Genomic DNA, 24,870 nt, shown 5'->3' with positions numbered 1-24,870 from the left:
TAAAATATAATCTGACTCCACTTAAAAGGGTTACATTAAATAATCTGAGAAGGAACACCCTAGTGACAATTAGACCTGCAGATAAGGGCATCGCGGTAGTGCTTCTCAATACCTGTGACTATGACAGGGAGGTGCATAGACAGTTATCAGAGTCAACATACCTCAGATTATGAATAAATTGGCTATTTAAGAATTGGATACGCTCTTTGATCTAGCTCTTGGGAATAATTGGATTGACCAATCAAGTAATGATTTATTGAGGAATGACTTTCTGATTTGTCCTATACTGTATCTGCTGCCCAAGATACAGTACATTAAACTCTTATTAACCCCCCAGACAGGATGATTATTTTGTCCCAAAATTCACTCTGTGCTCCAGTGGCACAATACTTAGCTAGCTTTTTGCAGCCATATGTTAGAGGGATAGGCAGTTATGTGAAGGACAGTGAGACTGAGTGTGTCTTGCTCGATACTGGTCTATTAATTGGCACTGAGTGGCCGTGAAATAGATCAGCCGGCAGCCCGGCACTTTTAAGGAGAAGAAACATTCATTGGCTACATTAAGCAATAAAAATGTTGATCACATCTCTGAACTACCTAGAGGTGGTAGCAGCAAGAAAATGTTACTACAACAAGAAGCAAAATGGATCCACCAGATGAACTGTGTGGCTCCGCTGGGGTTAAATGAAAACTTGTCTCTATCATGCTTTTTATAATGATGCACTTTCGAGACAGCGATAGGCACTTGTGATATGTTATGTTAAGTTATGTGCAGTTACTTTAAATGCAAATTTTTTTTAGTCCTGTGTCAGGCATATTATTGGTCATTACTAATTATCATTACTGATTTAGCTAGAGAGATTGTACTTGTTCATGCTACATTATTTAGATGTCTACAGCTAGATTACAGTACATCAGTATGTCTATTTTAGTCTAATTATATGTCTGAGAATCAGCTGGAGCAGACGGCATCTTATGATACCTTGTTTTAGCTTGTTTATATATTTATTATATTTTTCTTATGATATGATCGTTAGGTCTATTTTCTCATTGAGCTGTGAATAGATGACGTTTGCTCCGATATCTACTTCATGGATAGGCTTATTGCTGCTGCTTTTATCGGCAGGTCGGTGATGGGTTTGTCACTATGGTTACCGGACGCCAGTTGGGTTTGTGAGAGACGTCAGCGGCTGTGTCACGGTAATGTGACATCTCCCCCGGCGTGCAGCGTATGGATGGGGTAGTGTCTAAATCCCCTTCAATTAGAGGACCCTGACGTCATCAGCCAGTGTCCAGCATCATTCCCTACCATCCAAGTGGGCATAGAGGGGGAATATAACCATGTAGCGAGTCACCGAGCCCGAAGCGTGGCGAGCACACAAGGTTTTTTTTAAGTGGGGACAACTTGTTTAGCTGGCCTTCATGGGCATGAACTGCACTTCCGCCCTCACTCACGTCACTTCCAGGTCCCTAGCAAGAAGGGGAAATATGGATGGCGTGCACATGGGTGAGTACTTATACATGCTTTTCTCACTTGTATGTTTTAATCCCTGTGGAAAATATCCAATTTAGGAGATTTACATGTTGGAATAAATGTTTCATTAAATGCTTTGTGGAGCCCTGTGAGTGCCGCCCACAGCCTGGATATATTGTGGTGAGATTGGTTTACCGGGGGAGGGCACCCAGGCAAGTAATACTTTTTCTACACGGTAGAGTGCTGGTCTTACATTTGGATATATATATATATATATATATATACTGTATATAACTGGCATTTCTGTCACTTTGATTAGTAACATAAATATGTGGATTACATGGCAGGTGGAACTTCAGTACTAGGAGTACAGTGACAGTTGTCATGATCAGAACTAGAGAATCTGGTCTATAAAATGCTCACTTCATTATGCATTTGGCTTCAAAATTCTGCATGTTCTGCTGGGTGACTTTGTTTGCAATTGTTCCCAGTCCTTCCCAAATATACTACAAAGCAGAATAAATTGATAGTTCTTGACATAAATTCTACATATTGCAAATGTACAAATTTCTCTGAATGATGAAGCTCAAGAGTATCACTGCAACCTGCACAATGGCCTGTTTTAATGTAGAACTTGATTTAATTTGAATTAACCAAAATTTAGCTTATTTCAAATTAATATCCATAAGGTTTGTATTATCTAATAAATGCTAATATCGTATCACATACTGTATGTGGGCAGTTTGCTATCCCTTCTTACTGCTCTTTAACACTATACATACACATTAAAGGGGACAATGCCAGATATCAGAAACTGTATGTCTGATAGTTGTCACCTACAGTATGCTACTTCAAGGCTGCCACGCTGGGAACCCTGCCCTGGTTTTTTTGCACACTGGCATCAATAAAACCTTGCTCAGACTCTGTAGTATGTCATTTTTAAAGTAAATAAGGTGTGTGCACTAAGTTTCCAGATGCCCAAACGTATTATATTTACAAACATAGTGCACATTACATTTAGTATTCGCCAGAGGAGTCTATGCAAAGTTATATGCGCTCAAACCACTTGGTGGAGCAGCTGGACCAGTCCATAGCAGATATGTCTTCTACATGCTGGCTGAAGGTCTCCTCTGCAGCTTCCGGTGACTCAAAACGACCCCCAAGCATCTTACACTTGATTTGTGGGAACACGAATAAGTCGCAGGAAGCCAGGTCTGGACTGTACAGCGGATGACCAAGCTCCTGGGTGCCTTCATAGGTCAGAAAATCAACCACTTACCTGGACTTGTGGGCAGGTGCGTTGTTGTGGTGGAGAAGGGTACCACAATTGTGAGTTCTTGGACGGTGCCTGGAAATGGCTTCCAGCACTTGCGGCAGGCATTGGTTGACATACCAGTCCCCACTGATTATGCGCTACTGCACGATTGTTACAGTATCTACATGACCAGTCTTGGCCACAAAAACAGCTAACATATGCTTGGCCATGCTGCACTCACGTTGGAAGTTCTGTGGTGGTGCACCTCAATTGGGGTCCACTGGGCCGACTGTTTTCTTTACCACTAATGATCTCCTAGACAGAGTTTGAGCGACCGCCATCAAACCTGGCCAGCATTTTGCTGCTCCAAGTCATCCAAGCTTCGTCTGCTCTCGAGTCAGCTGATTGGGCACCCAGCGTGCAGAAACCTTGCTCATGCAAAGCTTTTCGTGGAGTATCAAGCTAATGGATCCCAATGTGATGCCTATCTCCTTCTCTCACCGTTCCATAGTCACACTGGCGTCCGCCTCAACTATGATCCACACATCAGCAACGTTGTCCTTGGTTGGCTGCAGCGCTCCTCATCTTCCAGGGACCATCTCCTGTGCTGAAATACTGCAGACAACTCAAACACAGTGGTCTGGGGCAGTGCTTCCTCTCCAAAAGCAGATCTCAGTCGGTCAAAAATATCCTGCTGTCGCAGACCACTCTTGTAGTCGTTGAAGATCATGGCTCTCCAGTGGCCTCTGTTGAGGTCCATAACGAGTTTCTTGAAGGAAGTGAACAAGCTGACATCGGTGTGCAGTGCTGCTTATGTACGATTCTTGAGTCACAGATTACAGTTCACAACCAGACAGTCAGATTGTGTCTTCTCTACCTATGCACTGCACATCCAGAAACTTATTGCACACCCCTTGTAGTCACTAATACTGGGATGTAAGATGCTTCATGTAAAAGAACAAGAAAACACAATCACAATTATATCTGCAAAAAATGAGGATCTCCTAAGTATTTATAATGATGGGAGAGAAATGTCTCCTTTGCTCACAGAACTTGCCGTCAGTGAGATACTGCAGAAAGCCTACCAATAGCTGATAAGTGTGCCAGGAAACCAGGTACCTATGGGAACAAGATACCTCAGATTGCCTTTATGATTTAATAGATGAAAGTTTACACTATCAAATGTAAAGATATGAATTAAAACAATGTTAAAGTGTTAAAAGGTAGATGAAAATGGGAATAATGGGTCAATATGGGAGATGTGATATACTGTACCTAGTAAAATAAAACTGGGTTAGGAAAGAAAATATGTATTAGAAAAAGGAAAACATTAGTATCAGTCCCTACCATAGAGTTAATGAATGGAGCGTGTAAACAATGACTAGTGAGAAGTCATATGTGAATGGGGGTTGAGAAGGACATTCCCAATAAAATCATTGTAGGTTATAAATAGTATGTATATTTAGAAATAGTTCTAAAGGCAAATGTAATATTCCATATTGTAAAAGCTGTGCACTCCCCATATACACATCACAGCGATGACAGTTCTTTTCTTACCTTTGCAATTCCGCAAATAGTACTAAAGCATAAAGTGCAGGTTCAAATACAGCATTAATAGCAATGTTTTCCCCCTGCAGGCAAACACAACTCATCTTAGGGATGCCCAGCTCTACCCATCAATCCAAGTAAATGCCCACCTCCTGTCAATCATTAGAGGACACAACCTGTAAGCACCCTGCTAGGCAGAGAAATGCTGTGCGCAGTGTGCTCTGATCAGCTGCTGCAAGGACCAATTGTTCATACCCTGATAGGAAAGGGACATGTCAGCCTGTCCCTGCTCCCCTCCTCCAAATCCCTGGAGTAGCAATTAGAGTGCCCTGTTTCAGCATCTCTCCTACATCCATTGTCTGTGAGAGACCCGAGCTGAGGCTTGCCACAACTGCCCAGCTCTTCGCTATTGAATATTTTGTGCTGGTCCTGCTCCGGATTAAAGTCGTGGTGAGGGTGCACTGCACTTATTGGGTTAAACCAGTGTTCCTCCTCTCTGCTGGGTCTGCCTGTTTAGGAATGATGCGAGCTTTAGGGAATCCAAGTTGCTGGCTCATCTGCTGGCTCTCTGTCTTATGTTAGGAGGAAGCATCTTCATTGGGATCACAGGAGCATTCTGAAAGCAGAAAGGGAGATGGACTGATTGTATTCCCACCAACATGGAGTTAATAGTGGGCATAATCTGCGTTATTGTCTGCCTCAAGCCAGGTAAGAGAACCATCTATTTAATGTTGGATAAACAGTGAACACATTATATAGATAGATATAGATAGATGTGTGTATGACTGGTAAAATTGTATACAATTAAATTGAATTGTTTGAGTAATAACAAAACTTAAGTTTTAAACATCCCTGTGAAAGTAGGTTACATGACTGGTCTGTGCTTGTGGGTTTTTTTTTTTCTATAAAAAGCTACAGCTGCTCCTAGCAGGTACTGAGAGCTGAGGTAGCACAGGAGACAGTACGAGATGTACAAGCAATGTATCTCCATCAGTGTATGTGTGTAATTGGTGCCTTTTGCTTTCTCATGTCAGTTTCAGGGTTTGGTGTTGACCCCTCCCTGCAGATTGACATCCTAGATGAGCTCCAGCTGGGGGAGGCCACTCCTGGAGTGCAGCAGGTTCCAGGACTTCACAACAGAAGCAAAGCCTTCCTCTTCCAAGGTATTCCCCCTGATCAGGACCGCTGTGCACACGTAACCATCCACCTAATGTAGATCAGCTTGCCTGTGTGCACGCCTTTGGTTGCCCTTTGTCTGTCCGGACAATGTACAGTATGTTAATGCCTTATTAATGACCATTAGCAGGAGACGGGGACCTCCCTTTTCTCCCTGCTATCTTTCCATCCGTGCATTAGCCTTAGTGCGTGGAAACTTGTATTTTTTAGTATACAGTGCGGTGCTTGTAGAGGCAATAATCATTCACGTTATTATAAATAAATAGACATTAGCAATACTATACATCTGACTTCAGCCTTATCTAACCTGTGCCAGGGCATGCTGCGTAAAGGTAATAGGTAAATATAGCTTTGGGATTTAAGAAACCTTATTAATGAAGGAAAATGATCTCCTCTTGGATATGGCTCGGTGGGTAATAGCTGTGTTGCTCTGCAGGTTGGCTCAAATTATTAACCCTTAGCATACTGGATAGTCTCAGCAATGCTATTACTGCATTAGGTATTACACTGCCCTGCAAGGACAGCTTTATATTCAACAACTGATTTCTGCTAAGTTTCCAATTAGACGATATGTGATTCTCTGCTGAGCACATCATCCACCCTAACTACTAGCTTTCCCCACTCATGTGTCAGGGCTCTTCTGCAACCGCTGGCTTTTTTACTGATTGATGGCCCCTTAATTAATGTACAGCAGGACCGAGGCTGGCAGATGGCTGATTTGAGTCTTGGGAAGCAATGAATAATAAGGCACAGTACCCTGATCAGGGAGATTAATGCTGCTGGGAACCTGCCGTCTTATGGTAAAAGGAATTGGTTTGTGAAAGTTGCCTGCTTCTATTTCATGTGCAGCTATGGTGATTTATTATTTAAGAGAATGTAGTTAACACAAACATTTCTTTTGTTAATGTTTTGTAATATGTTTCATTTTACCAGGCACCAGAACAAATACCACCCACCCCAGATTAAATAATAATAATATTAATAATAATAATAATAATGTGATTTTGGCAACCCCCCAATCGCCAGCACAGGTGTGTTTCATTTAGCTGTGGCTGTGGCTCCGGTGCGACTCAAACCTATTTGCAAAGATGGAGAATAGATGTGTACAGTATTAATGAGGCTCTACTGTCTCCCTGAGTTCTGCATGTAAGCTACTGTACAGTGTTCTATGTTAAGGTTTGTAGTTGTACATACCTAATGCTCAAATCATTACAGCCCTCTAGTACTGTATGTATTGTAGCAATTTAAATAGGTTACAAGGATTTTCCTATAATAGACATTACTCATGTCTATTTAATTAAATATGTGGCCTCCAAATGGAAAAAGTGTGATCTACTCGTATTATCTGTTGGCTAAGGCATATAAATAAGTGATGTTGGTATTTCCAATTTGGTATTGAAGGAAATACAGTTGTGAAACATTTGTATCTTTGAAAACAGGCCTATTATATGGAAAAAATGCATCCAGCTAAGCATAAAATATATTTAGGGGTATATTTACTAATGTGTGGATTTTTAGAAGTGGAGATGTTGCCCATAGCAACCAATCAAATTCTACTCGACATTTATCTAGCACCTTCTAGAATAGGGGTGGTCAATAAGTGCCCCCCTCCCCTTCTGTTGTAGAACTACACATCCCAGCATGCCCTGACGCAGTTTTGCTATTTGGCCTTGCTAAAACTGTTGTACAGCATGCTGGGGTGTGTAGTTCAACAACAGCTGGAGAGTCACTTATTGCTCACCCATGTTCTAAGATAACAGCTAGAATCTGGTTGCAAAACATTTACTTTAGTAAATACTTCCTCGATGAGACTAAGGGGTATAAGAGACCATTTGCAAATACAACTGACCTAAACTTCCTTTCAGGCAGTGACCTTCACCTTAACAACCTAATCTTAATAAACAAAAACAAAAAGTGGGGGAAAGGGCAGGAGTCCATCTTGTTGTTTCCTATGACAGCAGGATTTGTGCCCACTAGGTAAGATTTACAGTTTGGGGTAAAAAGTACAGTCTACTGATTTATTGTTTTTATTTCCCCAGTTAAAAATCGGGATGACTGCACCTTTCTAAAAGGAAAGTCAATATCTTGTATTGCTGGTTTAGTTCATTAAAAGCTTGGGAAGCAGCCAGTATAGCAGGCTGATTTCTTAGAGCAGGACTATACGTACACTGATCAGCAATAAAATTAAAACACCTACCTAATATTATGTATGTCGCCCTCGTGTCACCAAAACAGCTCTGACCTGTTGATGCATGGACTCCACAAGACCCCTGAAGGTGTCCTGTGGTATCTGGCACAAAGACATTAGCAGCAGATCCTTTAAATTCTATTAGTAGCGAGGTGGGGCCTCCTTGCTGTGGACTTAATTTTCCAGGACATCCCGCAGATGCTCGATCGGATTGAGATGTTGGGCATCTGGAGGCCAATTAAACACCAACTGTCATGTTCCTCAAACCGTTCCTGAAATTTTTTTACAGTGTGGCAGGACGCATTATCCTGTTGAAAGAGGCCACTGCCATCAGGACATTCCTTTGCTATTAAGGGGTGTACTTGGTCTGCAACTATGTTTCTGAAGGTTGTATGTGTCAACAAATGTGTAACATCCACATAAATGTCAGGTACTAAGTTTTTCCAGCAGAACATTGCCCAGAGCATCACAATGCCTCCACCAGCTTGCCTTCTTTCCATAGTGTACCTTGGTGCCATCTGTTCCCATGGGCGTAACTACCATAGGTGCAGCTGCTATGGGGCCCAGAGCTCAGGGGGGCCCATCTTCCTTGTCAAAGTTACATCTGTTATATACATTTCTGCCAGTGGGTGGTGCATTACAAATTTTTGCTATGGGACCTTCAAATTCCTTGTTATGCCCCTGTCTGTTCCCCAGGTATACAACACACACGCACCCAGCCGTCCACATGATTAAAATTAAAACCTGATTCATCAAACAAGGTCAACTTCTCCCATTGCTCAATGGTCCAGTTCTGACACTCACATGCCCATTGTGGCACTATCGTCTGTAGACAGGTCAGCATGGGCACTGTGACTGGTCTGTGATTACGCAGCCCCATATGCAGCAGCATGCAATGCACTGTGTGTTCTGACACCTTTCTATAATAGCCAGCATTAACTGTTTCTGCAATTTGTAGCTCTTTTGTGGGATAGGACCAGTTGGACTAGCCTTTGCTCCCCAAGCGCATCATTGAGCCTTTGGCACCCATGACCTTGTTGCTGGTTCACTGGTTGTCTTTTCTTGTACCACTATTGGTAGGTACTAACCACTGCATACCAGGAACACCCTATTAGACCTTTTGGAGATGCTCTGACACAGTTGTCTAGCCATCACAATTTGGCCCTTGTTAGAGTCGCTCAGATCCTTATTCTTGCCCATTTTTAATGAATCCAACACATCAACTTCAAAAAGTGAGTGTTCATTTGCTGCCAAATATATCCACCTCTTGACAGGTGCCATTGTAACAAGGTAAACAATGTTATTAACTTCAGCTGTCAGTGGTACAGTATTAATGTTTATGGTTGATCCGTGTGTGTGTGCATATTCATGTTCTGGCAATACTGTGAAACAGTGTATAATAGAAATATACAATGAATTAGTCATACAGACCAAGGGTATACTGAAATACTGCTGTGCAGGGTTTGTTGATTGACTACTGTTTTCTCTTTGTATAAGTGATATAAAGTGTTCCTTTGACAACTCATTCATTTGTTCTCAGCATAGAATGCTAACCAGTGTGATTTCCTATCCTGTAGGAAGACATTTGTTTACCGTGCTATGATGTTTGTCATTAATATCGTGGTCACATTATTGATTTCCTAGCCAAGTTGCCTCAGGACATTTTTCTATATTAACACCAGGCTGTGTTATAGTAATAATCCTGAATAGGGTAAATCATAGTCATGTTTTATGTGTGCACCATAAAAATGATCAGGCATAAGGAGGTGCCAACATGGTCATATTTCCTGCTATCTAAGGTACAATTGGAATAAGTAATACAGATCTTTCCCCAAAGTGGCTATACTGCCCCAAATCCACCTTCCCACACCAATGTTTTTATGTTCATATACAACAACAGATCAATTAAAACGTTTTATTGAATTAAATTGATTCTAACAGTGCACAATATTAGAAGGGTTGTGGCTTGATGAAACCTGGCAGATCCTAATACATTTTTCCTTACCATAATCATTTTTTATTGAATAAATGTATATGGGGGACGGGTACAGAGATAACAAATAAGGAAAGGGGGGGGGGATACAGAAACAAATCCATGTATCAAAGGATGCATAAAAAGAAAGACAATTACAAGAATAAAGGTGGAGACATTAAAACTTAAAACAACAGGAAGAGCTGATGGTGCATACATGGAAAAGGGTGAACCTTAATAACTAATGAAATATACTAATCACAGTAATAGTGTAGATAACCAAAGGGATTTAGGGAGATTCCATGTTCATATACAACAGATCAATGAAAACTTTTTATGAATTAAATTGATTCTAACTGTTCACAATATTATAAGGGTTGTGGCTTGATGAAACCTGGGAGATACTAATACATTAAAGTCATAAACTATTGGGGTCATAAGCCAGGGCCTTATCAGTAGATGAGCAGTTCGGTTTTGCTGAAAACCGAACACAACCAAACTTTGGGAATTTGAGTCGAACCAAGTCCCGGCTCAGATCACTTTGGGCTCTGAACTCTGTTCTACAAGATCTAAAACTCGGATCTTGCATATTTCAAATTGCATTTTAGTCCCCTCCCTCGTGATTTCATGTGCTGTGTAGTGGTCTAAAATTACTGGAAATAAATGGTATTGATGTTATCAATACAATAACAACAAAATAGGTCCAAATTACATGATTTTACCTATTTTTATTTTTAAAGAAAATCAATACCGAACCAAAACACTTGAGGGTGGTTTTGCCAAAACAATGATTTAAAACCGAAACACAGGTGTGTGCGCATATTTCTACTTATCAGTGTTGAGTTTATATGTTCTTCCCTGTATTTGCATGGGTTTAATTCGGGTATTCTGGATTCCTCTTACATTCCAAAAACATAATAGTAGGTTTACTGGTTACTGACTTAAATTTACCCTTGCATGTGTATTGTGTGTCAAGGAATTTAGAATGTGAATTCTAATGGGGCAGTGACTGATCTGAATGGCAAATATTACCTGTACTGTGCTGCATAACTGATGGTGCTATAAAAATAAAACTTAACAATATTTTCATATCCTACGCCCAATGGTAATTCCCTTTCCAGTATTCGGCGACCGCCATTCAACTCATCCTCATTCCTTTAACCCATCATTTTCTTCCCCTTCCTCTGTGCTCATGAGAATGCATAATAAAGAAATAATGACCTATTGCATGTTTTTTTTTTTTTAATTGACCAATTTTGCTTTATTGTGTTTATAATACATTGAAATATTGTTGGCTATTTGTCATAGCTTTAGTATATTATTTTTTGGTTTTGACCCTTCTTGGCTAGTATATGAAATATCGGTACTTCCACGCGGCCCCCTGCTGGAGGCGCTGGTTACACGCCTCCAGCAGGGAAGATACGTAAGTAGCGTAAACATGAGGAAATACCATTCGCCCCCTTGCGGGCTCACTTTGCTCGCCACGCTGCGGGTACTGTGGCTCGCTTCGCTCACCACATGGATATATTCCCCCTCCATGCCCACTTGGATGGTAGGGAATGACATTGGACACTGGCTGCTCCGTACGCTACTTACGTATCTTCCATGACTAGTGAAGATACGTAAGTATCGTAACCAGCGCCTCCAGCAGGGGGCCGCAAAGATGAGGAAGTACCGAAATATCTTATGTAATGTAATCCTGATTAAAATGCACCTTTTTTATGAATTGTATTCTAATGTATTCAGTGCAGCCCATAAAGTGGTAATACTCCTTTCACAAGATTAGCATCTGTGATGCAGCCTCTCTGCTAATCTACACTGGTAGCGTCTGGACTTCATGATGTCGTCCCTGCTTAAAGGAGCAGGGAGTTAGCACAGGGTAATGGGCGGGGCCGTCAGACAGTGGGGCTAATTGGTGATTTTATCAGCATCCCAATAAGATTTAACCAGTAGCACTTGGTGCTTCAAGAGCCGTACGTCCTATGTTGCAGCCGATCAGCCTATTGGTTGATCAGGCATTGTTTGTGTACACTCCCAAGCATTTTATTGGGTGGGTTAACTTCCAATATTTCCACTGTTTTGGCTTTCTCATTCTCTATGATAGAGAGTGCAGACTGCATCTAATCAGAATAGAGAACAAATTTCTTTTAGCAATTTATATGGCTGCTATTTGAAGGTAGAAAGTGACAAGTTGAAGGTGAAGCACTAAAAGAGCAACACTTCTTATAATACAGATGAATATGTATATTCTTTTCACCAAATAGCTGCTTTGTCAAACTCTATATTCTATAGCAGGGATGGGGAACCTCCTGCCCAGGGGCCGTATCAGGCACTCGGAATCATTTGGTCTGGTCCTCTGAGCTTTTTTCTGCTAGCCTCATCTAGCTAGCCTAGAATGGCACACTGCAACTAGAATCTATGCAGCAGTGCCGCCTGACGCGTCGGACTTCTGGCACCCTCTGCCCTTAAAGCTACTGAGGATGCTTTGGGCATTGCTGTAATCATCAGCGATTGTGGCCACGCCCCCATGTGACATTACGTGGATGGGGCATGGCCTGCACAGGGCCCTCGAATAAATGTTATGTATATCAAAATGGCCCTCGGCAGAAAAGAGGTTCCCCACTCCTGTTCTAGAGTGAGTAGGAGTTTGTGTCCAATCAGTCTAAGATAAGAACAATACATTTTCACACTTATGACAGCAGTATTTAAATAGGCATACTAAATGATTGTCATTTTTTTAAAATGGTAGCATCAGAGGTTGACAAAATAAGTAAATTAAATAGGTATTTACTTACTCTAAGAAAAAATACACAGAAATATCATCAGTTCAGTGTCATAAATATGTAACTCTGATTAGTTTTGCGGGGTACTCCCTGTACTTATTCCTGACGATGCTAATATAGCTGTGCAGTGCCTTTATCTTGGCATGACATCGTAATTGAAAACTTGTTAGATCCAAAACAAGCTGATTGGACAGAACTGTGGACTATATTTATTTAGCGTCACCAAACCATGATGCAAATAGCTTAATTCTTTATTTGAAATATAAAAATGTTGTATTTTTGCTGGCGAGTCCACTTTTAAATGCTCATGGATGGTATAATGGGTCGCATTACTGCCTCATAGCAAGGCCCTAACTGTGTGGAGTTTGTATTTTCTCCCCATGCTTTCCTCCGGCTGCACGAGTTTCTTCCCACAATCCAAAAATATAATGGTAGGTTAAATGTCTAGTGACAAAAACTATGCCTAGTGTATAATACCTACAACTCACCATCCCCTGTGTCTCACAGCCTCACTCTCCTACCCATGTCTTACTGCCTTAGCCCCACCCGCACCCCCCCCTCTCCCCCACCATGCTCTATGAGTCTCTTTCTGTCTGTGCCCAGCTGAATGTTGCAGAGGCACGGGCAAGGGAGACACATTAACTGGACTACTGAGATTCCTGAAGGGCCGGGGCCCCCTCGGAATCTCAGGGCCTGATACAAATGATGCCATCTAACAAGTATTTTCGTATCGATTAGCGATTTCATAATGGGAAAGGTGACACAAAGTAAGGAAAAATAATACTGACAACTGAAGCTTATGTTATCAACTACCCTTATTTGGGAACTGGAGTACTCGCTACAATTGTTTTTATACTTTTTTTTTTTTTATCTTCTTAAATTTATTTCTTTTTTTCTCTTTTAACTCATCATATCCTCATCACAACTTAGAGGTAATTATCTCCTTTTTGAGAAGAAACTCCATTAATCTTCAGTGTATGATCGATCAAACAGAATTAACCTTTTCTTTAGTCAGTGCTAAACTACAGTAGGTTTTTGGAAAGATACTTTTTAACAAGTTTGTTATACTTTTGTTCAAGAACATTTTCTGCACAAATAATACTTGGGAGCCAGATCCTCATTATTTTCTTTATCGTTTATTGTTTAGATTTTAGTGATTTATATATGGATTTTTGGTGTTTGTTTTTTTTTTTATTTTTTTTATTAAATATTCACTTGGGCTTTATTGAATCTGGACATGATTTATACCTAATATACTAAAATACATAGCTCATTTTTATTATGACTCAGCGCCTCAGTTTAATCTTGTTTTTAATATACAAAATTGTGTTTGAACATGGAAATCCTAACATGGACACTAAATTGCTATGTTTTTTTTTTTTTTCATAAGCATGTCATATATTTGGCTGGATTAAATGCTGCAAAACTAAACATACAGTATACTAGCTTTCATAAGAGAAGGAGTTGGGTCTGCCTATTAGATTGACGATGGTACAGTTATTCCATCTACTGGTTACTTATACAATGCAATAGTAGGTGAAACAGCTGCATTTTGACTTCATTACAGCACTGTTAGTTATCGTAACCATATCATAACAGTGACCTCCTGTTGCTGTACTACCAGATGTCAGTCATTCTGTCACCAGATTGTGTATCTGACATTTATTAATAATGCAGAGATTGCACATAGTGTACCTATGCAACCTTATGATAGAAAGCCACTAAAAAAGCACAGTAACAGTCTAGTAAGTGAATATATGAATAAAAAACCAACACAAGGGTAAAACAAAAACAAAAAAAAGGAGAGGAAGCAAACATGACTGACTTCAAGACCCAAATTCAGTTGCCAGCAAAAAGCCGCGATCGGCTGAAAAGTTTCGCCAACGACGTCATTTCGCCAGGCGGATAATTTCCTTCCAATTCAATTGCAAAGACTGCACCTTGTAACCAGCGGAAAAGATTTGCAAATGAAAGCAGGCAAGAGACAGTGCAGAATTGGGGTTTGGGGTGCAAAGTTGCGGCAACACCCCTGCAGCCTTGGATAGTCCGCCAAAGGTGAACTGTGTCAAAAAAAGTAATTTTGTTTTGGGGGCAAAACAACAAAGTTGGGGGACAAACTTAAAAACTAGCGAAATAGACTCCAGGGGGTCCCCCAAGTATGCCCAAGCTGTTTTTTCGATTGCAGGTGTTTGCTGAAGGTATGTTTTTTAAAAATGCACTTTAGCAATTTTTAACCATGCTTGCACCCATTTTCATGTACCCCAAATTTGCTGGGACTACTTATTTTTGCAAAAAAAAATGCTAAATGCTGTTCTTCACCACTTGTGCAAAGACGCTAAATAGAAGCTATTGAGACCATTCAAGTACCCCATATACCTTCAGCAGGGCTATTCGGGGGGTATCCATAGTGATACCCCATGTCAGTGCATCTTTTGGGGGGTGTCAGGCTGTTTTCCCCAAATCTGACAGCACTTTCCACCTGTTTGAGTTTCGCCAGGATGCGTTCTCGCGTCCTTTGCAATTGAATAGGGCGAATAGCGGAGACGCATGCGATACTTTTCCGGAGCCCAAACCAGCGATGTAGGCGGCAAGTACACCAGCCGAAAAGTCCGGGACTTTTCGCCGGCAATTGAATAAAGGCCCAAGAGTGATCAGAATTATATTCTATGGAAACAATAGATGAAATACTGTTCAACTCAATCTACATATACATCAAGGCTCAGAAGTGGGAATAATTTAGTAATTCTAAACACGATTATGTAAGTGAACAAGGAAATTAAACATTATTCACAGGCATGGACAGAACAGTGTTACCCTAATAAACTGTTTCATTATTATGAGATATTAATATAAGCAGAATAAAAATTCCCTTGTTTGTAGTTTCACTTACAGATGTTATAAAAGTCTGGCTATCTTTACAGAGCTGTAAACAAGTACAATGCCTGCTCAGTCTACTGTAACAGTTTCACAGTGGGTGCATACATTGTACCTCACATGCTCAGAAGTGACCCCCACTCGTTAGTGCAACATTGCCAGGCTCTACACAAATCTCACTAAGGGGCCCATTTATCAAAATGTATTTTTGAGGTAAAATCCCCGAAAACACACGTTTTTGGGGATTTACCTCAAATACTAAGTATCCCCCGGATGTATTAAGGAGGGACCACAGCAGGTATCTCTGATACCTGCTGTGATCCCTCCATTACCGCCTCCCCCATAGGTTTCTATGGAAGAAGTGATTCTGCCAAATTTACCAATATCCGGAATGTGATGCATTCCCGTTATTGGCCCCCTCAGCTATCGCCATCTGAAGAGGGCGTTAGCTGCTCTAGCTTATGGGCTACACTGCGCACTATTAGGCGGCTGAGGGATTCACCGGGAACCCCCCCACGGCTATGGCGGATGTTAATGTGCAGTCCACGGGACTGCGCATGCGCACCACCCCCTGTAGTGACCGGCAGCTCTCCGGAGACAACGCAGGGACGGGGCTCCTTTTTGCAATGCGATCATGAGCGTTACTGACATGCCCTGATCGCGTTGCAAAAGTGATCCTTCATAAATGGGCCTATAAGGGTCCTGGCAGTGCACTGATACGTCCCTCTGTAAATGAGAAAAACATTCCCCTTTAAGAAACCAGAACTCTGAGATACAGCACCACTTCAGTTTTTAGCATTTTATAGTAAAGGCTGGTGCAGCAATTCAATAATTTTGTTTCTCCAGCACTAGGCATGCTGAGTGTAAATCCCAATGAGCCGGCATCAATCACTCTGCTGCTGGATTGCATCTTTTAACTAGAGCAACCTATGCACTGAAAGCAGAATCAATGTCAAGAAAAACATTAAGAATTCCCTTTTCTATACAGTGGGAATCATTGGTGTCCATTAAACAGTGCGGTGCTAATGACTGATCTATATTATAAATGCAAATATTGATGGGATCATGATATAAATAACAATGACATAGAAGGTAAGGAAAATAAGGTCCTACCCAAATGAGCTTAGTGTCGAGGATACTTGATTCATAATGCAACAATATAGCTGTTGTGGCTGGTGGTGAGGAACTGTATGTGTGTATGTAGCTACTGTGAGGCAGAAGTATTATCTGCCACCAATATTAAAGCCACATTCGGCATCTGCCAATTCTGGCCTTGATTCAGAGCCGGACGCTCTGACAGAGCGCTCGCTCTGAATCAGGGCCATCCCTCCTACTTTTTGGAGCGGCCGCTCGCATAGCTGTGGGTGACCACCCACAGCTTTAGCGAGCGGCCAAAATGATGGTTGTTATGGTCAATACCATCGCGACCATCGGGCTTGCGACGAGACCCTTGCGGTAGGGTCTCGCTGCCGCAAGCCCTGGAGTGCTTTTGGCTCTATTAGAGCCAAAAGCACTCCCACTGACATCAGTAGTGATGTCAGTGGGGCCGGCCCCAGACGGTAGGCATTCCCATGGGAACGCCTCCGTCTGGGCAGCCACGCCCACCAAAGGGGGCGTGCTGTCAATCACCTTCGACAACACGCCCCTTTTGGTGCGAGACCCTTAACGACGGCTTGACCGTCGTTATTCGGGTCTCGGCATGCGCATGACGGAGCCTCCTCCGTCGTGCGCATGCGCACTTGGGCAACATCGACACGCTTGCGAGCGGGTCTGAATCAGGCCCTCTGTGTAGCTAGTGGTGATGTGGTTGGACACTGAAGGGCTGATTTATCATTGGCCACATTTTAGACCCAATAAACATAATTTCTTGTATCATTTCCCGGCAGTAAGAAATTATATACCAGGGAAATGTATCTATTACATGCAGGGTACTGGGCTGTGATTGTCACTAGCTCTGGCAGAGTTGCCGCATATGTGTGGCCTTCTGACCACTCGTGAAAGCAACCATTACCAGAGAGGGGTCTGAAGGATCCATCTGCAAAAGAAAGTGTGGTGATGTAGGTTACAATGGCTAATACCATCAAAAGATGGCATGAATTTGTCTATATCACAATCCACAAAGACTTCTCTGGTGGCTGCTGTGCCAATCAACAATAGAGGGATGTCACGACCTGGGTTTCGCGGCGTAGAGGTTTGCGTTCCTTACCTGTGAGGGCACTGTGGCACGGTCCTTCTAGCAGGGGAGCTGGCATGTGGAGACTGGCATTGGGTGTACGCAATGCCAGCGTTGGGCAGTCCTGGCAAGGGTATGTCTAGTGGCGTTTCCGCGTCACGGCTGTCTGGGTGCCACCATGTTGTCTTTGGCCATGTGACATAGCAGGCTAATTGTCTGTGGGTCACCTGCTCTCTCTGGCCTATCACGTTCTGTTACTGGGTACTTAAGGGTGTTCAGGGCGCCCTGCCAGTGCAACGTGTTCACAGGGTCAGCTGTGAGAGAGTTCTCTGTGCTCCTGAACCTTAGTCTTGTGCTGCGGTGCTTGCCCTAGCTCCTTGTCCTGCATAGCCTGCACTGCTCTGCCTTGCCTTGCACTCCACTAGTGATCAGCCCTGCACCTTCCACAAGACCCACTCCTGGATGAACCTTTTCTCCTCAGTTAACCCATTACTGCGCAGCTATTTTCACAGCATTGCCGGATTTCCCTTTCAGCCATCATCACAGCATTACCGGATATCCCCAGCCACTATTCTGCATACCAGAATTTTCATTTCACTCTGACAGTCTATCTGGATTCACCTCATTCATCTCTGTCACTGATCTGGACATTCATTTATTCCCACTCACTACAGTTCCCTCCTGCCACATATATTAGTTTGTTTATTACTGGACTTTAGTTAATCTTATTGTTCATGTCTACCAACATTCACATTAAACAAGCTATCTTTCAGTTTAAACCTGTTACGGTGTTTTCTCCTGGTACCACCCTGGATCCACAACAAACACAGACTTTAACAAGGGATATCTAATGCAGATATCTATTATCATTTCAGGGTGATACTTAAAACAATTTGGAAATCCTCCAAAAACTGCAGTTTTTCTGAGAATTTTCTGCAAAATGTGTTCTTCATTTAGCGGATCTCTTCCTAAATCCTAATATGTTGGCTGGAAATGAGGATAGTAATGGCTGACGTAGGTGGCAATGTTATAATGTGCTGTTTCCTGTCAGGGGAAGGGAGGGTGATTAATAACAGGCTGTTATTTCTAATTACTGAAACCTCCACTCTAAACAGAATATCTTAAACTATTGAATATTGAAGACAAAATATCAATTAAAGCTTAATTAACCAACATAGCCTAAGTCTCCTTAATCTCATTATATGAATTGGCTCATATGAATACATTGTTAAGCATGTTATATGGATTCTTCATAGACCTGGTTTTGTGAAGAAAGCTGTGAAATGAGATTGTAGGGAGGTCTGATAGTTTGCATAGCTAGAGCTTTCAAAATGTATAGAGGTTCTGCAATATAAGTTCACAGCTCCAAACAATATAAAGTAGAGACGTGCCATTTATTAATGATCGCATTTGTAATGTGATCTGGGCATGATATTACCGCCCATGATTGCATTGCAAGAGTCGATCATAGCACCAGAATATACTGTATCATCCGGCACCCGCAGGGACAGGGGTTCTGAAAGGGAGGTGCGCGTGTGCAAATGCGCGGCCACCCTCTCCCGGCTAATTATGCAATCTGTAACCCATAGGCTACAGCAGTTAATGCCATCTTCAGATGGCATTAGCTGCGGATGCCAATTTCCGAAATGCATCGCATTTCGGAAGTTGGTAAATTTGGCAGCATCGCATCCCCCATAGAAACCTATGGGGAATGCGGCTGGCGGCAGCAATGGAGGGATCACAGGAGGTATCTGAGATATCTGGGGGAAACTTTGGGGATTAAACCACAAATATACAATGATAAATGGGCCTCCAAGAACTGATAACATAGGATAATGGAATTTGTAAACCAATAAGCCATTGAATAATAAATGTCATCTGCAACTGTTTGTAACAAGTTTTCTCCAAGGAAGAAAGTTTTCCTTCAGAAAAGTTGGTAGGGCCTCAGGCAGGCTACATTGCTCTTCCCAAGCAAGACGCTGCAATGAAATGTAGTTAAACAAACACCTATGATAAAATTTAGAGCCCATCCAGATCTGCTCTTTCTAGGACATTGTTATCATTGATACTTCATCAAGCCATGTTTCATATGTCACTTTCATTTGTAGGGGTCTCCTTGTGACTACTTATAGGCAAAACAAGGACCATTATGTAATTAAACTTCACATAACAGAGAGCAAATCAGGTTTAAATCCAGGTGTAAAATCTACCCTAAAATATAAAAACCAAGCCCATTAAAATATTGAGTGGTAAACAGTAGACCACTCATGCGCAGTAGCACTGTGGGGGGGGGTCCAATAGAGGAGTGAAGTGACAGCTGATAATCGAACGTACATGTCAGTTGATACTTGATGTTCATCTTACGACCATTATGTGGATGTGAGAAAAAACTCCCTGTGTTCTTGCTCCTACAGGTCGTACAATTTAAACACCGGAAGCAGCCTGTCTTTGTGGTGCATAACCAACAGTCATTGTCTTCATTAAATGACATGTTAGGACGCATCAACATGTTTCTTAAATTTGGTCCTCTCCGATATGCAATTATAGTTTTTTTAGGGAGGAATTTACCCTAAATGGGGTCAGTTGTTACTAGATCCCAATTCTACGGCCTCTCCTGATTGGCTGCTGTTTAGTGATGTCAGGCTGGCTTGCAGCCGCCTGCTTGTATCTTTCTCCCTACCATGTACCTGGATGCTGGTGCAGCACCGCTGCTACCCGGGCCCCCCTCTCTCTCCCTTCCTTTCGGGCCTGAGACTCGAGGCCCGGCAGTCCCCCCCTGATGGTGGCCCTGAGTCTATGTACTAATAATCGCGATACTGCTGCTATGTATTCAACTCGCAGGGGATATTTTAATTTTTAATGAAAATATCCCCGCTATGTACAAAGCAGTAACCGCTGTCCCTGTGAGTTATCTCCCCGACATTTAAGAAAGACTTCTCTGGGGGAGGCTGACACTGCGCAAGCGCACAGTGTCAGCTTCCGGACCCGGCCGGGGGCTGCGGGGGAGAGATCGAAAAATCTCTCTTGTCCCTGGAGCCTCCATAGGCTTATACTAGTGTACACCATCTTCACTTTTTGGAATTTAGTACATAGGGGGTTAGATTGTAGTACCCATTGATGATAATGGGCGCTGCGATCTGCAGCGCTAATTAGCACTTTGCTGGAGATTTCTGTGAAATCTTCTGCATTGTGCTTTTTAATACATAGGAGCAATACATAAAATTATGTAGGAACTGCAGTTTTTGCTTAATTTTATGTAAAAAATAACTTGATACATAGGCCCCTAAATCCTTATAAAAATTACCAATAAATCATTGGAATTTTAAACCAGCTAAATATATGCAGAATATGTCAGAAGTATAGACAACCTGAAGACAGAACGTGTATGTCATTCACAGTACAAAATGGAATAATATTTGCATACATGCATGTCATTACTAAGGCAATCTAAGGTCTCAATGTACTGGTATTTTGAAATGTGTCACATCACCTAATGCCAGGATGATTTTTTTTTTTTTTTCTTTTTAGTAACTACTTTGCTCCTGCGTTTTATTCTTGTTGATATTTATTTAGTGTTAATTGAAAACATATGTTTTATATAAATGTATGTATTATTTTAAAAAATTAGGAGAAGGTTGAATAAAAGTAGTCTTGGTAAGATATCCCCCAGCACCTGTTTGCCAAGAGTACAGAAAAGTAGAACACAATACTGCTGTACCAGCACTTGTATATGACGGAGTTGGATGCATTGTTGGCCACCGATTCTATCCATGGTGTGAAGGTGTAGTAAAAAATACTACTTATTAAAGGAGCCCCATTTTTATAGCATTTCCACTTCTAAGGCATCCATGGATTTTAGCTTTTTGCTTCAAACAACTGTCTCAGGATTCATCTGCTGTTAGTGTCCCAAGCAAGCATGGATGCTAATGCTCCAATGTCTGTGGCAGCTGCTATTTCACACTGCCAAGAGGATGCTTAATGGTGACTTGCACACAGGGCCACTATCACGGGAGGACTGCAGGGTCTGGAGTCCCAAGCCTGGACAGAGAGGGGGTTTTGCCCAGGGATGGACTTACCGGCGGTGCAGCAAGGGCCTATTGAGAGTAATGGACCCGCTGGGATCCCAGCGCATACCAGGTCACTGAAGATCTGCACTGGTGTGCAGCTGTCACTGACTGCTTTCAGAGCTATACTTCCTGGTGGCTGGCCTTTCCCCCGGACCAACCACCTTACCATGAGCTCAGAACAGCCCAAATCAGCATATGCCTGAGTTGTGATCTGCACACACTTTCCTTATCAGCGTGCACTGAGACAGAGGAATATGTGTGTGTATTCAGAGACAGACAGAGGGTGGTGTGTGTGTGTGTGGGGGTGGGGGGTGGTTGCTGACAGGCAGAGGGGAATGTGTGTGTGTGGGACGGGAGCCACTGATTGGCAGAGGGGAATGTGTGTGGGGGGGCACTGACACACAGAATGGAATGTGTGGGTGTCACTGAGAAGGGAATATGGAGGTTATCGCTGAGAGAGGGGGGGAATATGGAGGGTATCGCTGAGAGAGAGAGATGGGAATGTGGGGGGGGATTGTTGAGAGAGAGGGGAATGTATGGGGTTGTCACTGAGATGGGGGAATGTGGGGTGGATTGCGGCTCCCCCCGGTACAATAAAGTTATTTTTCTTACTGAGACAAGACACACGTGACTTGGTGACATCACGTGCGCCGCACCACTGACAGAGGAATCAGCAACAGTGCGAAGAGGAGTAGACACAGGAGAAGGTAAGTCTGTGGGCTATAATGGGCTGGTTGCAGGGGCAGTCTGGGCAGACAGAAGGGTTGCTGGTTGGGGAGACACTGTGGGGTTGTAGTTGCAGAAACACGAGAAGGGTAGCCTTGCCTATTTTGTAAGTCCCAGGCCCCATGATTTGTGATGGCAGCCCTGCGTGTGCAGCATCATTGTTACGATCCTCTAGCAATTGCTAGGACCGAGATGGAGGAGTTGGAGATACGTGGCACATCGAAGAACAAACACAAGAAGTATAGTTAAATCATGGCAGTTTACTAAATAAATGATATGATTGACAAGTGAAAACACAACATGTCAATGGTGCAATAAGGGGCTGAAACCATAGGACAGTCAATAGAATATACTGTAGGTTTACAGTCCAAACTAAAGTTGTTAAATTGCCAGGAGGCCTAGTAGACAGCAATGCTTGAAATGTGGTGAAGAAGCAGGATTGCTGAATGGCCTGGAGGACCTAGCAGACAGCGATGCTTGAAACCTGGTATAGAAGCAGGATTGCAGTATGGCCTGGATGGCCTAAGAGACAGCGATCCTTGAATCCTGGTGTAGAAGCAGGATTGCTGTATGGCCAGGGCCTAGTAGACAGTGGTGCTTGAAACGTGGTGTTGAAGCAGGATTGCTGTATGGCCTGGAGGGCCTAGTAGACAGCGGTGGTTGAAACGTGGTGTTGAAGCAGGATTGCTCTTTGGCCTGAAAGGCCTAGTAGACAGCGGTGCTTGAAACGTGATGTTGAAGCAGGATTGCTGTATGGCCTGAATGGCCTAGTAGACAGCCTAGCTAGAAACGTGGTTTAGAAGCAGGATAGCTGTATGGCCTGGAGGGCTCAGCAGACAGCGATGCTTGAACCGTGGTATAGAAGCAGGATAGCTGTATGGCCTGGAGGCTCTGTACACAGCGATGCTTGAACCGTGGTATAGAAGCAGGATAGCTGTATGGCCTGGAGGGCCCTGGAGACAGCGTTGCTTGGACCCAGGGTACTTGGGTCACTTAAAAGCCGGTGAGCAGAATACACGCAGCATGTAGAAAATATAGCTGGAAGTCTGGATGCACAGAGAGCAGCTTGCATAACCAAAAGTTCCACATGAAAACTCTATAGCCGACAGGGCGGCGACAGTCCAGGAAGTTCAAATAGGATCAGCTGCCAATCAGGCAACACTAGGAGGAAACATGTGAAATCCTCTGACGTCTGGGTCTCCTAGCAACCGGCAACCTAGAAGCATGGTCAGGAGCAGGAGGAATACTGGCAGGAGACAAGTCCTAGACTGGACTTGTAACAATCATATTGTGAAGAAACTAGACAATGGGGAGTATGGCTTAACCATCCCAGAGTATCTCTGGAGGATGCACATAATTGATAGAAGCAAGGTTGACATGGGCTTAGTGGCAAATGAAGAGGTCCATGTCTTTACTTGGATGAATACTGCTCCATGTGGCATTTGTGCCAGTAGCAGAAGATAAATCGTCAGGGCCAAATGCAGGTACATGCAACTTTCTTCTAATACCTCTGCCATCTCTTAGGGATCATGCTCCATCTTTGCAGCCCAACCAGCACAGCAGGAACTTGATCATTTATTACAGAAAGAATATTTAAAATAGTATCACAGTCATAGAGTTTAAAAAATAACAAACTGGAATAAAATCAGGATTAAAAAAATGAACAAAAGATGTGGCGGATTGTTCAGGTTTTAGAAATAAGGCTCTAGATCCAGGGAAGGGCGTGCCCATGCAGAACAGCCTATAAGTGCGTATATGTCCTTTAGCAGACATCTTTTGCACCTACTATTGCGCAAATGATGATAATGATGATAATGACTGGTAGTATGCCCAGTGTTTATGGTACCACTGCATATGCATCTCAAAATGCATACAGCTCTGAATTTTTTCAGTGCACTTTTCTTTTGAGTAATGTGTGCACATTTTGCTACTACAGTATTTCTACATTAGCACCGTAGTGTGAGCCTGCTTAATTTTGGTAAAAATATCAACTTTTAATTAAAGCTGCTACATTTTCACATGAAGCATAGTAGTAACTATCTACTTTCTTTGATGTTATTGCGTTAGATAAATGCTTAAAATTTGTAAATATGCCCTTACATAATGTCAAAGCCTAAATTATCAGTGGCTGTACCTAGGACCATGGGGAATGCTGGTAAGTGGGTGTAGTCCAGAGTGCAGAAGGTGTATAGTAGGGATGGCCATCAGTAGGTTGAAACCATCGTCTGTGAACCATTGATTGTTTCATCCACCAATGATCATTCCTGTTTTAATACTGGCCAGGCGTAGCGAGCCAATCAGGGAGTGGGGACGGGGTTCGCTGGTCGTGTTTGTGGGCGAAGCTAAGCTCCATGTCCCGGCACATGGAGGGGGGGAAAAAAAACATTGGCTTTGTGCCATCGATGGTGGTGAACCATTGGATCACCAGCATCAATGGCAAAGCAATCGGTGGTTAACCATCGATGTTAACCATTTATGGTCAATGGCCAACCCTAATGTATAGTTTTGTAATGGCTGAATAAAGAAGTACTACAGTTATTACTGGCGTTCCAGGGTTCTCTATATAGAAACACCAGCAAAACATGGTGTCAGAAGCGCTTAACATGGACTGTTAGTGCACAGAGGGCCTGATTC

The 24,870-nt window shown here is 42.6% G+C and overlaps 1 protein-coding gene across 1 annotated transcript in view; it reads left to right on the top strand.

The window, feature by feature from the left end:
• The window catches only part of NELL2 (neural EGFL like 2), a 357,636-nt gene that overhangs the window by 12,659 nt on the left and 320,107 nt on the right, over positions 1 to 24,870 (top strand). Inside the window, exons 2-3 of the mRNA XM_088458020.1 lie at positions 4,860 to 4,985; positions 5,312 to 5,440. Coding sequence (XP_088314146.1) covers positions 4,937 to 4,985; positions 5,312 to 5,440 — 178 coding nt within the window. The 5' untranslated portion in view covers positions 4,860 to 4,936. The remainder of the gene's footprint in view (positions 1 to 4,859; positions 4,986 to 5,311; positions 5,441 to 24,870) is intronic.

The sequence above is a fragment of the Taudactylus pleione genome, unplaced genomic scaffold (genome assembly GCF_031769625.1).
Source record: "Taudactylus pleione unplaced genomic scaffold, aTauple2 ptg000041l, whole genome shotgun sequence".
In the NCBI taxonomy this organism is placed as follows: domain Eukaryota; kingdom Metazoa; phylum Chordata; class Amphibia; order Anura; family Myobatrachidae; genus Taudactylus; species Taudactylus pleione.
Note: the sequence above shows the minus strand (reverse complement) of the source record. Positions and strands in the feature narration are given on the sequence as shown.